At 43.9% G+C, this 18,699-nt stretch overlaps 1 protein-coding gene across 1 annotated transcript in view; it reads right to left on the bottom strand.

The window, feature by feature from the left end:
• PHLPP1 (PH domain and leucine rich repeat protein phosphatase 1) overlaps positions 1–12,630 on the bottom strand; it is a 59,560-nt gene extending 46,930 nt beyond the window's left edge. Inside the window, exon 1 of the mRNA XM_053466213.1 lies at positions 11,000–12,630. Coding sequence (XP_053322188.1) covers positions 11,000–12,020 — 1,021 coding nt within the window. The 5' untranslated portion in view covers positions 12,021–12,630. The remainder of the gene's footprint in view (positions 1–10,999) is intronic.
• Between the last annotated feature and the right edge of the window lie 6,069 nt (positions 12,631–18,699).

Below are 18,699 nucleotides of genomic sequence, written 5' to 3'. Positions count from 1 at the left end.
AAGGCCAGCCCTGGCACCCAGGCTGGATCCACAAGACCTGTCTAGATTGGACACGCATGATTTTTCCCCCTAAAAAATATAGGAACTGTTCGGGAGCAGATGGCTTACTCTGTTCAGTGCGTCATATCTTTTGCTGGTAAGGCATCCGGATAACATTTTCTTTTGGTTTAAGACTATTGTCTCTCTATGGTCAGCCTAGACGAGGATTTTTTTTTAATGAATGTTATTTTATTCTATTTTCATGTAGGGAGATAGGATCTTCAGGGTTCCCGTAATTTATAAAAAGCTATAACAAGGTGCAGATTTTGGATGAGTCGGCCTGACACTGGTGACATCAGAGGCTGGCTGCCTGCCCAGTAGATCTCATATTCACTCTGTCCACAGTCTCTGGAGGCCCATGTTAATTGAGTTCTGAGCACAACAATGAAAAGAGAAATCAATTATGCGCACAGCCCAAGTGAAAGGGTAAGAACTCTGTAGTAAATGTATGTATTGTCTCTCTCACAGCTCTGTCTGTCCTCTGGGCTTTATTTTTGCACTCCTTCCACCTCCCAACTACTGACCTATTCTAACAAAGTAGGTACGTTTTGCATAAGTATCCACTTAAATGACCACTGCTGGATTTTTACTTATTCTTCAGATAATTGAGTTTTCAAGCTTGTACGTGTGACAACTGTTGTGGACGAGAATTAGTAAAGTAACCTGGAATGGTGGAGCCGCCTTCAAAAAAAACACTACTCAAGTGGTTATCAAGCAATTAACAATTGATTAGCAGTGCTTAGCCTGCCTTGCATACTCTGCACATCCAGTAAATTTCCAGTATGTAAATAATGATTCAGTGCACATGGCTTGTACATACTTGACATTTCAGGTGCACCCAACAGTTGTCAGACATTGACATATTCAATAAAACAAGTGTTTGGTGTGTTTGAAGGGTACGCACACCAGAGGAGAATATTCCCGCATGTTATTTATAACAAAATCATTGTTATAAGCACCCATATATTCTACATACTGAATCATTGGCATTGACATATTTTTGCAAAAACAAAACATCAGGAGAGGGCCGCCACCTTCTGGCCCCATCAGCCTCTTGCCTCCCCAACATACACAATGGTACACATGCATACTATATTATATACACACACTAACACTAACATACGCTCATGCTAAGTTGCTAACACATACAACCCCTCCCACAAATGCATCACAACACACAGACATACTTACTCTCGTTCGCTCCCTCTAGCACCCCCCATTAACTCACTGGCAGCTTTCTCTCCGGACGCTGCTTTCACCACTGGGTCACATAACATCGCATTACATCACCCTGCTGTGTTCCTGACTTGCCGCGCAAGTCCAATTTGGTCACAAAGACAGTCTGACCTGGACTGGCCATTTCTGAGCAATCCCACTGGGCCAGCCAGCCCCTGGTCCACATACACCGGAAGAAGTCATCTACAGAGAATTTTAGTGGTATACATTTCAGTAGAATTTTCTATAGGCACCAAAGGCTCCCCACAAGCATTGTTACAGACTACAGTGTCCTTGTACTATCCCTAACACATAACACAAAGCAAATGTAACACAACATTTTCCACAGTGACTTGCATGGGAGATTTTCAGCTATATAGACATGTAGATATTCTGGATTACTTCCTGAGCTTAGCCTGCAAAATAAACACTGCATACCGGAGAGGAAGCGGGGCTTACTGGTGTTTAACAAAATGAGTGACATGCCCAGAGCCTGAACTTCCATCACATCTCATATACGACACACCACCTATCGTGAACTAAAACAAAAAAAAAAGCTACAGGGCCTTAGGCAAAGAATTCCTAATTATTCCAATGTGGAGCACTGTGAAACTGACAAATAGCTTTACGCACATAATCTGTGTGACATCTCTGATTGGTACTAATAGCAGACTAACCTGGCGACACAGGCCCAGCTTGGGAAGAAAGCCAATAGGAAGAAAAGCCTAACAGTTCTCCCAAGCTTGCAACAACCCAGTTCCTGCTGAATGTAATTTTACATACAAGGAAACTGGGCAACACAAAGAGAAATACAATTCTACAACAGCGGGTTTTGGTCTTATGATATAACTGGCAGGAGCGGATTTTACACTGCTGTTCATCAATAACAGTGGTTTTCATAAAATGGTTGACCATCCTGATAAATAAAGGCCATGGACCCTACCAGCACAGTTAGATAATCGAGTTACTAAGTGAAACCCCTAGTTGGTTTCCATACAAAACAGACTATATCCAGACATCGATGCCCAGCACCCACCCAATACACAGGGGCTGGCATCTACTGACTCCTGGTATGTGCATCATAAGTTATCGCATTGCCATACAGGCTCCTGGCGTTTCATGCTATTGGTTCATTTTTTCCATTGGGAGATCTTTGCCAAGCCATTGTTCCATATGCTGTGAAGTTATCGAAGGAAAAAAGCGGAGGCAGTTATTGCTGTCCGCTTCTGGGGGTCTTAGAAATGCTTTGATTTGTAGCCATCAGGAAGCTGAATCGTGATCATTCACAGGCTTGCATGAAGTCTGACTCACTGCCAAGTCTATTCATGTCTTTCTGAACGCGGGAATCTCTCTGCGCTCATTGAAATGCAGGAAGCAGTGCGGTGTTTATATTTTTCCAATTCTTTTTCTCTCCCCATTTCTCTTGCAACCGTTCCCTCCCACAAATGAGCAAGATGTTTAAACAAAATTAAGAGGCTCCAGTAGAGAAAACATTGCATAACTTTATCGTTAGCCATTTTTCTTGTGAATTGCCCTCTCCTTAACACAATAGGTGTTTTATATTGTGGTATTGATCGCTAAAACGATAGCGTTAGCAAAGCAGATTTGTTTTTCTACACAAAGTCCCACCAACATCTCTGTGTTTCCAGAGATGCTAAGCTGCTCATCTTGGCACCCAAGCCTGCCTAGGAGAACATGGCAGTATGAGTATGTTGCTGGGCTCGCTGGTGAACCAAGTAAAAGCTAGATACCGGGAACCCAGGAGTGCATACGAGACACCTAGTACTGCCAACTGTCAGGAAGTCTGGTAAGAATGACACGGAGGAATGATGTACAGATTTCACTAAGACATCGGTGAACAAAACAAACAAACAAAAAAAAAACATGTGGCCACCATTTTTTCGCTGGCATGCTTGCTTTCCTCCCAAGGTCTGGGATAAAAGTTGACTCCTGTCCAAGATCTCTGTACTCTTCCAAGACAAACAATGCAGCTCTATACCATTTCCACCATGACACTGGAAATTTCCAAATCCCTGCCAGCTCATACTGTTCATTCACTATGCCACGGCCTACACAAAGTGAACTCGGTGTGGAATTGCTGTCCTTTTAAACACTGGCAGTACAGCCGTGGGAAGCTGACAGGGTTAATATAAATGAACAGTTCAGTTGTATTTGAGCCTTCCTTTAATTCCATTTCTTCTCTGCTCATCCTGCTAAGAACCATTTCTTCAAGTCTCAAGACTTGATAATGTATTTTCTAAATGCATCTATCAATTTAAAACAGCACTAAATTGCCGACAGCAGCTGTTACATTTTTAGGAACCATGGCTACTTGAGACATTTTTTTGTAGCTCGGCCTTGAATAAGGCAATAATAAAAAGGTTCATTTGAGGGGACAAGTACTTTATAAGCAGACAACTGCTGTAAAACCCCCAGAGGAAACACAACGTATAGAAACAAATACATGGCTTCTGAGTAGATTTCCAACATGTGTTAGAAGAAACAAAACCGCCCAATACGGAGTAAAACCGAAAAGGGATACATTTAATCCCTGCAACAACAAGTGTCGGGTATTTGGAAACCTAATTCCGTTTCTGTACCATAACAGCTGATGTCAGGCGGACACAAGAATGAGACTGCACAAAATACTCCCCTTCACAACACAACACGTGAAACACAAACCACACGCTCAAAATCATGCCCTGATTTCCACACCGTACGTATATATTTCTCTAACCACCTTTTTGGCCTCCAGAAACAAGCCCATAAAATGTGCTCATACGCATTGCCATAGCCTATGGTTCCACTTAAGTCCAGGATCTTTCTCCTTCATAAAGTCTAAAGGAGGAGGTGTTGGGCAGTATGCTGAAATGACCAACGTTAAATACATCTGATCAGTGCAGTTTCAGTGTGAGTTCAGGGCCTTTACTTCTGACCAAAGGGGTCAACAAGTACCCACTAGCATCCTGAAACACGATGGTCTGCAAGCAAGGCGAGTAGAGCCTCCACGGGTCTGCTTTTCAGTAGGTACATGTCCCTAATCCAGTTAGCCTGGAGTCTGAGAAGCTGACAAAGTCGTGCATTGTGAGAAAAGGCAGGAGCTCTAAAATGGAAAACTTTATATTTGTAGGCAATAAGAGCTTATTTCTTTTACTTTTTTGGTCATTGTTTTAGCCGGCAGCTGCCAGTTGACACCGGTCAGGTTTTCTGCTTGTGCAATATTGGGCATGTGTGCACGTGTACCGAAACTCTACACAAGGTTCCAGAGACAGAACTAAAAAAGGTCACGGCCAAAAGGCAAAGTTTCAAAACTCTGGCTACCTGGCATCGGCTATTTCTCCAGCTCTGCCTTGAATGTGCTACGACACAACTCATCCCAGGAATTCTTTATATCTCTGCTTAAAAACAAGTAGATTCATTTTTAATTGCTCAAGGTGAGATACGCGAAGACCATGGCCGGTTTGCAACCCTTAACTACAGGAACTTGTGCGTCAATTACCAACGGATGTATTTCTTTATTCACTTGATCAAATGTTAGCATGTCAACTACCACCATTAACTCCCTCAATCCAAGAAACAGATACTTTGACAGCAGATAAGAATCTGCTTAGCCCATCAAGCCTACTATAAAGACTCAAACCTTAATCAGTCCTTAGTCTTGACAGATTCATAGATTGGGCTTTAGGTCTACTCCCTGCATGTTTCAATTCCCTTGGTGTATTAGCCTCTAACACTTCTGCTAGGAGGCTGTCCCATTTATCTACTACCCACTCATTAAAGTAGATCTTCCTTATTACCTCTGACCCTCTAGTGTTATGACCTTTTGCTGTAACATTTGTCCTACTTCAAGGATCATAAAATAGAAGCCGCATGCTCTTCCATGCTGGAACCTTAACTTTGCTCAGACGTTTCGTTCCACATACACATTTATAATATATTGTATTCAGGCCCCTAAAGCCGACTTCAGTTCTAAGTTTCATTTAGATTAACATGCAATCTAGCTAGTCGTAGAGCGCCGTATTACCAAGGAGTCAAAATCTCCAAGTTTAATTGGATAAAAATAAGTGACAAAATGTTCTATTCAACTAAACAGATTTTGCACAAATTCTAATGATCCGCCTTTACGTAATGATTATACTCGTAATTATTACTTTTTGTCTCCTCCTTGTGTTTGTTTCTAAATAATTATATGATTGTTTAAAAGGATATATAAATAAAATACTACCTGTGTCCTCAGAAAACATGCACTGTATGAGGTCATGGAAAGCTATTCAAATGAAATCATAGACAGAAGCCATCTGTAGGTCTGAAGCACTCCAGCAAGTTATTAAACAGTTAAAAGCAGATCTGACCAAGAGAAATGAGCACATTCTCACTTGACAGTAAACAAGATGGCGTGTAGGATTAGTTACAAGATTCTTCACTTCTGCAGACACTAAATAGAAAAGGAATACCAATAGGCCGGGCATGCCAATGGGCTCCGTGACAGCTGCTGCCATACTTACACTGGCTCAAGGGATAGCAAATCAAACAAACAGCAGGGGATTGGAAGAATAAAATGTGCCCCCGGCCCTTTAAAGTGACCCAACCGTCCAAGGATTAAATACAACAGATATGTGGCTTTTTCTGCGTGGCTGTGGGTTTGCAAATGGTTCATTAAATCGACATGACCCCCGGCTACCGGCTCGCTTTGCTGAAGACAGGAAAGAACAAAAAAAAAAAAAAAAAAAAACTTCTGCTGGGAGACTGTTCCATGTATCTACCACCTTATCTGTAAAGAAGAACTTCCCTTAAGCGACATCTAAGCTTCTGGCCCTCTGAAAAGCCACAGCACAGTGATCCAAGCAAAGTTCTGCATTTAACCTATACATGCCCTAAAGCCCCAGTACAGGACATACCAGCTGGTCAGCTGGTTTTAGAGTCGAGCTCTGATCAGAGATGGACACCATTTCTTATAGTTGATAAACTGGAAAGTCGCAAAAAGGGGGGAGGGGGGGTGTTATACTAAATATAGGTGCGTCCTGATTTCTTCACATAGAACACAATCAGGGCTGAAGCATGCAGATAGATAAAGCCCTCTTTCCCTTTTTTAGGCTTAAATGTTTGAACATTATCACGGCCAATACCAAAGATTGTTTTCTTCTTAGAACAATGTTGGCAAAAAAAACCCCCCCAAAAAAAAAAAAAAAAAAAAAAACTAAAATCAAAACAGTCTACAGTAAAACGAGAGCCATACTGAACACCAAGCCTTTTGTGTGTTACTCAACATATGCAAACAGTGAGCTATGAAAAACTGACTAATCAAATGGGTCTCGTAAAAACGGATCTGATTCTCTTGTCACAGCAACCTCCCTGTGCCCAATACAGAGAGAACAGCCCCCCCGATTCGATAACGCATGCCGAAGCACATCGGGACACTCTTCCGAGACAGAACAGATGACAAGGCGTGTAGTAATAAACGAGAGAGAGAGAAGTCAGCATATTAGCTAAGGAAGGTCAGAAACAAGTGATTAAAAAACGGTGAACGCAGTATTATGAGAATCCTAACTGCACCACAATCTGAATTCAAATTAGAGGTCTATAGTAAGAGACGCATGCATATATGTAATAATAATAATAAAAAAAAGCGCATTATAATGTGGCGCATACAATTTAAATAAGAAATTCCAGAAACACTTCAATTTTCCAGAATTAAATGATCTGCGACTAAAGCCAAGTAAACACTCATCCCCACTCAGCAGTCCCTGGAATAAACTAAACTCTAATGCGTTGCGTATGCAGAACAGAGCAGATGTCACAGTGACAGCGAATTCTCAGGCCGGGCAACGTGCAAACCTGGTACATTTGTATAGGTACCTCTAATAAAGCAGCGTGCTAGTACAATGTACCGTGCTGACCGGCGAGTCAGCAGTAAAATCAGGCGTGTAAAACGTAAACATCCGTGTAAAACAAAAAACAACCAGAGATATTCCTGATGATGAATTCCTTTTGTTCAGGACACTTATCTCACCTGCTGTAATAAGAAGAGCTATTCATTTCTTATCTCAGGACGCTGTTGTAAAACAATACAGTCCTTGGGTCAGATCAAACACTTTTCCAGCTATACATTGTTATGTCGGAGTCGTCTCCAAACATATCGACCTCTGTGACAAACATCCAGGGAAGGGCAGGGTAAACTGTTTTATTAGCACAGGCCATGCAGACAAATGAGTAACAGAGTAAAAGGACGGGCTATAAAAGCCAAAGGGAAACAAAAAAAACTCCGGAACTCTCTCTATTCTTCCAATTCTAGAGACATGTTACACAGATTCACCGGGCAGCAGCACAACATGAAATTTAGCCAATTTGGTAACAAATTACCAGCACTCAAACCTGCAATATAAGCTTTGAGTGAACATGAAGCCATAAGTACTATACACAAGCTGAACTGCCACCTTAAAGTAGCCCCGTGGCATGCGAGTCCAAACTGTCACTAAATCCAGACAAAGCGCTTGGGCTGCCACACCACATACTGCAGCACATCCCTTCACTGAAGCTCCCGCTTGACCACTTTGTGATGCTCTGTAGATGAGCGATGTGAGGTGGCAAATGGTCCTCACCCTCTCTAGGGTGCTGCTATATCCTTCCCCACTTTTTGAAAGTACAGAAATGTACTAACAAACTACAGCTAAACATACACGAGACAACAGGAGCTGTGATCCTTACAACACTCATGGATGAGCCATTTGCCCAAGAAGCACGAAGTAAGGAAGCTGTAACGTTTGGAGAAATCAGTTTCTTCACTACAGGCCAGGGACACCCAACAGGTAGATGAATCTGAAACCACTCAAAAAAAAGTGTACTCTCGCCATATGTTTTTATACTTTAGTTATTGTCCAATTGCGTGTACTCACCTACCCAAGATCGTGGGATTTTTCTGAAGCAAGTTGTCTCAACTTGGAAGCCTATTGGCAGATCGCCGCGGCACACGGCACCAACCCACGCGGCATGACACGAGTTAATATTTACGCTACTAAATGTGATTTTGCAAGCCAAATACAGTCTCAAACATAGCAAGAGGCATCTGTATTTGCAACAATACTCTGTCTTCGCATATAGCACTTCAGGCATCAGCTCAGGCTGGTAGCACTCCTTAGAGCCTGAAGACCAGGAAAGAAACTGTAGGAGACACTTTGTTCCCTGCTGGTAAATCACACAGGGGAAAACGAGCTATGGCACATACATGTAAAACTTTATGAAAGACATTTGCCCGTCAATTTAATTTTGTCAGTGATGAAGTTTGATTTCCAACACAGGTATGCACTCTGTAGAACACACTTAAGGCGAAGCAGAAACAGACTGGGCATTACTATTATTCACATTGCCAGTAGATGAAAACCGATGCCCAACTGTTACAAATGATCCTGACAGAATGTCTAAGCACAAAGCCAGGCTATTATAATGTAATTAGCTCAGCCGCAGCAAAATAAAGCTCTGAACGAAGATAAAAATATACAGAAGTGAAACATGTCTGCAAAGAAAATCAAACTCCAACACTTCTCACTTCCTCACAATGCTTCGGTGTTTCAACAAGAGCTAGTGAGTACCTGGGAGACGGGAAAAAACGTGTTCCTCTGGCCTTAACGTCAAGGCAGCTTGAAACACTTTGAAGCCCCCAGAAGGTCCACCTTGGACAGACTTGACTGGTCACTTCAAAATGAAGCTGGTAAGCCCAAGGATGCAACCGGACCCTTCAGCTGCACCTTATTCTTTTACCACCAGCCCTAGCCTTTTGGTTGGTAGCTAGGGGAAAATGTTTATAACGTTAAATTTGCTTGCCCATTTTTTTTTTTATTTCACAAATGTTACTTTATACCGATACATGCACATTGGTACACTTGTTCTTAAGTCACTAAAAGGTCACAGTGGAGCTAGGTCCTCAGTCCTCATTGGTTTAAGAGGTGGCCTGACCTCTTGGGCTCCTACCTCCCCTTGCAGACTTTAGTGGTTTCCCTTTTGAGAGATGGGGGGGTAAGATTCAGCTCTCCCACAGGACTTTAGGATGGGGAGGGAAGGAAGGAAGAGATTGTATATCCTATGAGGAGTGCAGCACCAGAAATTGATTTGGGATCTGGAGCACTCCGATCCACCCTCACCACAAGATACATTTACTTAAATTAAAAGTTCCACATTTCGATCAATAATGTGTTTATTGCCTCATTTCCTAAGATTTTATAGGTTGATATATGTTATTTAATACTCACGTGTGTAAGCAAATATGAAGGATAAGTGGATTAGCGTATATATCCGACAATACCCTGTCTAAGCGTGTAGTTAAACCGTACTAGGTTTACACGTTTATGTCACAGTAACCATGTCACTTTTCACCAATTACATCCTTACATGCAGAAAATATTGATTGCACTTGAGATCAACATACTGCCCAACGTAAAATGCCACACCTGTTAATAAAATAGTAACAGCATATAATAGCCATTTTAAGAGAACACCACTTGACTCTAATCTACGCAACAAATCCTCTCTCTGTTCCATTCAACAACTTCTCCCAACGAATCCAAGAAATTCAACAACTGCTTTGCCCCATCTTTGCATAACAAATATGCCTTCACCCCGTGGCTGTGCCAGTCCACGTAGGATCACACGCATAGAGTACTTGCTTGGGTTTGACATTTTAGGGATGTTGTGAAGCAGCAGATATATTCACACATCCACGCCTTTTTAATTCGGTGCCACTGATGAATGACTGCATGCGTCAACTTTCCATTGCCTAATGGATACGTGCGGCTGCCCACCGTACTGCAGCTTCCCCCAATAACTTGCTACAGCAATCAAAATCCTTAGTGTCTGCTTCACAATATGACCATTTTTACTAGACCGTCTAGAACACCCTGACATTTTGATATCACCCTAAACACAGGGACTTTAGGAAAAGCCTCAGCATGTAAACGCCGGTGCCCATTCGGAGAATACCGCAACAACTACCGATATGGCTACAGAGGGTAGGTAGCCGAGTGCTACCTGTTCACTAACACAAAACAGCATCAATTATAGATTAGATATGCCCAATGTGACACAAGGAGTAGTGAAGTTACCCCAACTCTCCTATCAGCACTCCCTTTAGCGAACAGATCTGCGTTTCGTGTTTTAAGATTAATAGGACGTTTAGAGGAACAAGAACTGATCGAAGAGTTACTTTGGACCAATCGCATTTTACTTCTAAGATCGTAACCTAAAAGATACTTTTCAAAGTCTTCAAACTTACGGCTAGTGCTGTAGAAACTCTGCTATCAAGCGTTTAAAGTAGCTGGTAGGAAGCAGGAGATTAGATACATAGCCCTAAGGTACTAAAACAATACCCCAAGCGCCACATAATATTCCAGTCTAATTATCCTAATACCACTTAATGCACAAAATTGCTGCAATCCAACCAGGGACGTGTTTTGACATTCTGTACGATCGCAGTGCTGAATAAAGGCGAGCCATACTGCCAACCATGCGCCAATCATCAGACACAAATGCCAACCATGACAATGAGCTGTCATAGCTTTACCCAGTGCTCCTCTCCATATTCTGTACATTGTGCCATTGCAGCTTGTGAGCCAGGCAAGCAATGCATTAATATGAGCTAAGAGTAAGAGATCCTCCTGCTTGCCCACCAATGCTGTGCCACTAAGTGCCACCCACGCCCACAACACATGAATCACGCAGGCTTTACCGCAGGTGAGACCCTCCAGCTGATGGCTACCTGCATAAAAACGGACGAGACAGCCGATTTCGGGCTCCATGCCTTCCTCTTGCACCCTGCACAGGTCCCTGAAGCCCAGCTGGAAGAGGTAGTCATTCTGCACTTGCAGGGGCTTCTCGTGCGGCTCCAGTCTCCGGCTACCCTCTCCGTGAAGCTGCACATAGAGGGCCCCGTGGCCCTGCTTCAGAGCTGGCAGGGGCTGGGCAGGTACAGTCACCGCCTGGGAGATCGGGGGCTCCCCGGCCAGCTCCTCAACAGAGGACGACGAGGTGGAAGAGGCAGCCCCGCAGTGGAAGAGCTCCAGCCCCTGGCATACAGTGGGGCTCAGGCTGTCAGAGTCCGAGTTGGGGTGCAGCGCTTCCTCCGCGGGCTGGGAGATGCCATGCGCTTCCCCGGCACCCCAACATTCCCGAGTGAGTCCGATCACCACACTGGCCGGGCAGCCCACCTCCTGGTCTCTCCGAGTGATTTTCTGAGGAGTGCCCACCCAAGCTTCTCTGCCAGGGGCCGCCTCCGCTTTAACATCGCCGGGCGCAGCGGCCGCACTCGGAGCCTGGCCCAGCACCCTCATAACACCCGACGAGCTTCCCCCCGGCCGGAGGAGGCGGGCTGCAACCTCGCTTGCCGGGGTATCCAGGGTGCAGAGCAGCGGCTTGAGACAGGGGGAGGCGTGCCGCTCGTACACATGAATGCAGCCCCTCCGCAGCTCGGAGCGCACCCACTCGCGGTCCTGGGGCTGCAGCTGCACCCACTGCTTGTACTTCATCAGGCTCTTCCTGTCCAGGCTGCGGGTACCAGGCCCGGGGGAGGGGGTGGCAGCACACTGCGAAGCCGACGAGGGGGCGGCGGACACATTCCTCTTGAGCCGCCGCCTCCTCCGGAGCAGCATGGAGTTCGCGCTGGATGACCCGGCTGGGGGAGGTTGGAGACTGGCCGGAGCTGAGCTCCCGTCGGGGACCGGGCGCCTCTTCTTCTCCTCTGCCGGCCCCACTAAGGGGATCCCGACGGCTCCCTGCTCCATGGCTCGTGTGACAAGGTGCGAACGCGAAGCTTCCAGCTATCTATAGAGGATCCTGGATCACTCCACGGCAGACAACACGAAGACTCTACGGGTAATCCCCCGACATTCCACGGGACGAGGTGAAGCATTCCACGGGGAGCGCTTCTAGGAAGCCCCAGCTCTGCCCTGCGCCATCATGGAGATGATGTTGATGATCTAGCATTCCCTCCTTAATTGCTTCAGATAGACAGCCCCCGTCGCTCCATACACCGAGGGTGTGTATCTGTTACCGAGGCTCATCAATATTAAGCAGCTCGACGAGAGGTGGGGAGAGCAGCGCTCACTAATCACTGGACACAGCAGAGCTCATGAATATGCAGTGACAGCGGGAGGGGGCGGGCCCATAGCAAAGCGCGCTAGCTGCGTCACGGCCAGCAGAAGTACTGTGTGCTCTAGCGCCATCTAGTGTTCGAGATATCTGGGTGGGGCGCGCTCACAGCTCACTGACAAATAGTAGCTACACGCAGCTTCCCAAAGCACCCTTTCCTACCGTTACATCCAGTGAGAGCATAATCATACATTCACAACATCAAAAGACAACCAAATTACCCGAAAACAGGCATTTTCATTTCCACTGTGGTCTAATCAACACAACTATCACATTAGTTTCCATGGTGATTGCTCCAGAATGTCTTGTCCTAACCTAACTATTTGAGGTTGGCTCATGTTGAAGGGACGCTCCAACCGTCACTCACACTTTACTGCATATGATAGCTGAATGGTCCCTTTAAATAATCACGTGATCGCCAGCGTAAAAGGGTCTAATGAGACTCCCCCCCCCAGCGCACCTTTGCCAATCTCACCCACGGAGGTGCTGGTTAACTAGGATCTGAAGCTGCAGCTATTTTCTTAAGAAATGTCTTCACAGGACGCCGGAGTATTCCCTTCGCCTAAAGATTCACCAGTTTCCTTCTCAGGCACCTTTCTGACATCAAGGGTAGAATAAAACTTTTTTCCTTGGTGGGCAGTTGGCCGTGTCTTATTTTTTGACTGCTCCTCCTGACCAATGATTGCCGGACATGGCTAATTTTAAACCAAGAGCCCCAGATCTTGTTGAGTAAGCACGTTGTTTTGTAGCGTAAAGGAAAGTGCTGAAACGTTTATGTTGCGTCTTCTTTTTAGTTACTAAGGTTCACGCATATTCCCGGAAAAAATGGACACTTACCCTCCATATTGTAAGAAAAAGCACTGCATTGACAGCTATGATTGAATTATACCTAGCGAAGAACCATTTTATGCAAGATTATATATATCATTATATATTAATGTTGCTTTTGTAAGAGTACTATTGGACCAAGGTTAAGAAAATATGCAGCCATCATATACATTAAATATGGAGTGTCCCTTTAAGAGACATGCAGGTCCTACAGACAAGTCAACATTGTGTACTTTATTACTTTTTTTGTACTTTATGTATCAAAAATATATTGTGTCCACAACATGATTTTTACATAAAATGCACTTCCACACGCCTTCCCATATACACATATACACTGCCCACACACACGCCTGCCCACACATACATAGATACTGCATATACACTGCCCATATACACATACAATGCCCTTAAACACGCCTGCCCATACACACATATACACTGCACATATACACGCCTGCCCACACGTACATACATACTGGCTAACAGCACCCATTTCTCCTCATCATCTACCCCTTTCTCTGCATCAGATACCCCTACCATTCCTCACTATTCCATTATTTCCTCTTCCTTTCTCCTCCTTCTCTTCATCTCCTCCTTATATCTTGTCTTGGGAGTGTGTAGACAAATTGCTACAAAGCACGGAAGCCAAGGTCTGATGTGACAGACCTTTTGCTCCCTTAATGTTGGGTTGGTGAGAGGGAGATCCGCGATCACGCCAGTGAGCCCAGGTTTTTTTCCCTTCTATTCCACCTTTTGGGACAGAGGTACAAGACAAACATCTGATGGCATTCAGAATGCCACCTGCTTATGCCCACCACTCTACATAATCTTGCGCATGTGCAGTAAGCACAATAGCAAACACCACTCCCTAACATCCAAATTCGCCAGGGGAGAAAGTTGTGAAGTATGTCAAAAACGGTCCTGCAGCTGCTCATCGGGCACCGGGCGCACCCTCACAACTGCGGCTCTGACACCACCTAAATTTAAAGAGACCGCACACCAAATGCATTACAGTGCGCATGATGGCTGAAGTGTCTCTTTAAGTTATTAGTCATTTATTTAAAAAAAAAATCTACACTTGTCTACTTCTCCTGGCTTTTACCGATAGCCAGCATGGCTATTACTATTTAACGTAGAGAAAAAGCATTGGGCATCTTGAACAAACATTATTCATTTGCTTCACCTGTACTTCAGCAATGTAAAAAGCATGACTTCTAAAGTACTTTTCATGGATTACTAAAGCGTGCCTATTCTGCTCCAGACTTTAACCTGACCCTCACCGTCTTTATTCACTGTCCATGTTCTGGCCTTTTTCCTGTTTGGTATTTGTTCTGTTCTCTAGTATGTATAAATCTTCCTTTATAAGTGTACATGTATGAAGAGTTTATGACGAGGGGTCACATTCTTCTTCTGCACTACCATGGATTTCTGTTTGCAATGCTTTGTTCCACCACTTTTACTGCAGTGGTTCATTTGTCTGACACTCTGATGTGCCAAAGTTATGTGGCACAAACTGGTCATGGAAGGCTTCCATCCAGAAAGTAAATAATATTCTATATAGTAGTTAGGAGTGGGTGTACAAGACCAAAATAGGCAAGGTGAGAAATTAGTGGAACCAGGAGGACAGAGGCAAGGTGAGAAATTAGTGGAACCAGGAGGACAGAGCTACTGTAAATGCTCCCAGCCACGGTCATCAGATGTAATGGACAAACCTCTGGCAAATCCAGGAGAGTTTTCAGTTGTGATCACTTACTTCTCCTTCCAGCAAATGCCATCTTTCATCCCATGGTTCTGATGTAGCTCCCAAGGGGCTACACAAGGTTTCTTGGGGTATTGCTTCGGCAGCATTGGAGATGTTAATATATGCTCTTGTATGTCTCCTTTACTTTATAAAGGTGTATGACTTTAGATGTTTGATTGTTGTGACTTTGGGGTTTTTTGCATCTTTTTCTCTTCCTTCTCTTTTCCATCCTCTTACCTTTATATGCAACATAATTATTTTATTGGTTATTCTGTTTCAATTATTCACATTTTTCTTCAGCCTAATCTAAATTAAAGAACTACATGTGAGATAGCTTTGATATAGAGAGCCATGTTTATGTAAAACCATCTATTTTATATCTTTATGGCAGTCTTTTGGAATTTTCCAGTGCATTTTATTTGTAAGAATACTGCCATCTACTGGTTAATAAGGGGGATGGAAAAGCATTGCAATGTACAGTATTCACATAATCAGAATTTATTACCGTATTTGCTCGATTATAAGACGAATATTAATTTAGAAAAAAAAGAAAAAGCCTGAATATAAGACGACCCTATAGGAAAAAAGTTTTACCAGTAAATGTTAATTCATCTAAACTATTTTTTTTTTTTTTTATAAAAGCTATGATTGAGAAAAATATTTTGGTTTTATTTCCTTCTATTTTCCAACCCCCAATTATGCACATCTGCCCCAGAAATGCCTTATACCCCCTATATGCCACTGTGCCCCATGATATGCCTTTTAACCCTATATGCCACTGTGCCCCATGATATGCCTTTTGACCCCCTATGTGCCACTCTGCCTCCAGAAATGCCTTATACCCCTATATGCCACTCTGGCATTTAGAGGGTTAAAAGGCATATTATGGGGAAGAGTGGCATATAGGGAGGTTAAAGGCATTCAGGAGGCAGAGTGGCGTATAGAGGGTTAAAAGGCATTTCTGGAGGCAATAAATGCCTTATGCCCCCCATTTAACACTCCCCCGCCCCCCAAACTTACCGGTGCTTCTGACTTCCCTGTCATGTAGCCGGGGCAGCGTGTAGATCCCACCCACTTAAGCTGCAGCCGGAAGGAGGCATGGCTAGCAGCGGGGGTTGTCTGCGTCCATCTCGCAGACCTTCCCCGACTGTCAGAGATCAGAGTTCCCCGCACCGGTGCGGCACCGGCACACCTCCTTCCTGCTGCAGCGGAAGTTGTCTACGCGAATCGCGTAGACATCTACATGCTGCCCCAGCTACACACCGGGGACTGAGAAGTACCGGTAAGTGGGGCGGGGGGGTACAGGAGGATCCAGGTCCCCTGCAGCAGCGGGGGATCTGGATCTTAGTCGTCTCATAGTCAGACCTATTTGAGGTCTGATTATAAGACGACCCCGATTATAAGACGAGGGGTATTTTTCAGAGCATTTGCTCTGAAAAAAACCTCGTCTTATAATCGAGCAAATACGGTATTTATTGTTATTTATAGTTTTATACAGTACCATCAGATTCTGCAGTGCTGTACAAAGGGTACATATACTAATACGAATTATTATATAACATAACAAGATGACATGCAGAATCAACAGGTGAGGAGGGCCCAGCTCAAATGCGCTTACAATTTACTTTCACATCATTGGGCAACAACAACAACAAAAACCACATATTTATTTGGTCTTTGAAACCAACTTTGCCACCAGAACCATAGTGTCAGGGTTAAACTGTCCAGTGGTTATCTATTGAGAGGAGCAGTGATCTGTGATATATTTATTATATATATTAATTTTACAAACAATTCTAAAAGCGTTGAGAGAATCAAAGCATGGCAATGTACCAATTATCCACTCTTCCAATGGATGGGGCAGAAAACAGCCTATATTTTTGTATCAGCTTCTACTTTTGATGTCCTTATCTGTTGTAAAACTCAAGTGCCATCATGTGCACTTTAATGGTAGCGGAGTAGACCTTTATGTTTTTAATGGTGTCCCTCTTACAAATGCATGGGGGGGTTTGTGGAATCCTCCAATCCTGCATTTGCCCCATTTCCACCCCTTAGTTACTTTTCACACAAGACATGTGTTTTGCTTGTTCAGCTTTACTTACATAAGCTGAGTAGAAAAAACATAAGCAGACAAATAACTTCTGATCCAGTAACATCCACTGATGCACAGCCAAGTATCAACCTTTTAGAAAAAATAAAATAAAAGCATTCATAAAATAAGCATATTTCAACAAAAAGGGGATCTACACCTTCATCAAGTACCAAAATGGACACTCCAGTGTGCCAGATTCTCCCTAATCACCGGCATGCTTGCTGAACAAACACAAAAGCTGACTTGATGTAAGTATTTTATTCCACTAAACATATTTCTTGCACGAAAGATAGCAAAGTGGAAATTGCATGTAGAGGATTCTGTAGAATCTCCAATGCATTTGAAAAGGTAAATGCTAGACAGGTTATAACAACAGCTTCTCCTTGGTCTATTATCTTAGTGACCCAGTCAAAAAATAAATTAGGTTACTTTCCCAAAAAGAAGCAGTAAACCCGTACTGTTTCTGACCTTGCAAACCATGTACATTCAGAGAATTAAAATCCTATCCTGTAACATGGTTTCCATTCATTTCCCAAATAATGATGTTCTGGTGTAGTTGACCAAGTCTTCCCTGCAGCCCTTTTGTAAAGTGGTTCTACAATTGCCAACTACTCCTGTCAGTAGCCACTGGTTAAATAATTAGACCTCCTGGTTCTTGTTACAATTCACAATACCATTTCATCATAAGACGTCACAGTGATGAGTTGCTTTTAATGTCCTCTCATGCTCTAGATTGATTATTACCATTTGCTAGTAAGATGTAACAAAGATTTCTTCTGCTGCACAGTTTGTGCACCTTATTAGGAGATATAACATGGTAATTTGTGGTCCCTGGTTTATATACCGTATTTGCTCGATTATAAGACAAGGTTTTTTCCAGAGCAAATGCTCTGAAAAATACCCCTCGTCTTATAATCGAGGTCGTCTTCTAATCAGACCTCATTCTGCTTCGGCCGTGCTGCTTACTGGTCTTTGATCGCGATCAGCGTCTCTGCTATTAGCAGCAGGAAACAGGAAGCTAGCACAGTCCTCACATAACTCTACCTCCCCCTCCTTCCTCTGGGGGCGGGGCCAGAGACATTGCTCGCACAGCCGGCCCCTGCAGAAGTCTTCGAGTGGGAGATCTGCAGTTCAGGTAAGGGGGTGGGGGGTTTGAGCGTGTGTGTGTATGTGTGATTAATGGAATGAATGAGTATTTAAATGTTTGTGAATGAGTGTGTGTGTGTGTGATAGCATGGATGTGTAAGGGGGGTGGGAGTGGTAGCATGGCATAGGGAGGCTGTAATCACACTTCTAACATCCCCAGGTTCCAGCATGTACTGGCTGCCTTGGCTTGACAGGAGTGTGATTGCTGTTAGCAGTATATATATATATCTCCAGAAATGCATTTTAACCCCCTATATGCCACTCAGCCCCATGATATGCCTTTTAACCCCCTATATGCCAGAGTGGCATATAGGGGTATAAGGCATATCATGGGGCAGAGGGGCATATAGGGGGTTAAAAGGCACATCATGGGGCAGAGGGGCAAATAGGGGGGTATAAGGCATTTCTGGGGGCAGAGTGGCAAGCCTGGGAGCAGATGTGCATAACTGGGGGGGGGGCAGGTTGGCAAATAAAAGGAAATAAAAAATATATTTTTCTCAAT

This window comes from Spea bombifrons, chromosome 5, assembly GCF_027358695.1.
Source record: "Spea bombifrons isolate aSpeBom1 chromosome 5, aSpeBom1.2.pri, whole genome shotgun sequence".
Classification (NCBI taxonomy): Eukaryota; Metazoa; Chordata; class Amphibia; order Anura; family Pelobatidae; genus Spea; species Spea bombifrons.
The sequence above is the reverse complement of the archived record's forward strand: the minus strand, read 5'-3'. Positions and strand labels throughout refer to the sequence as shown.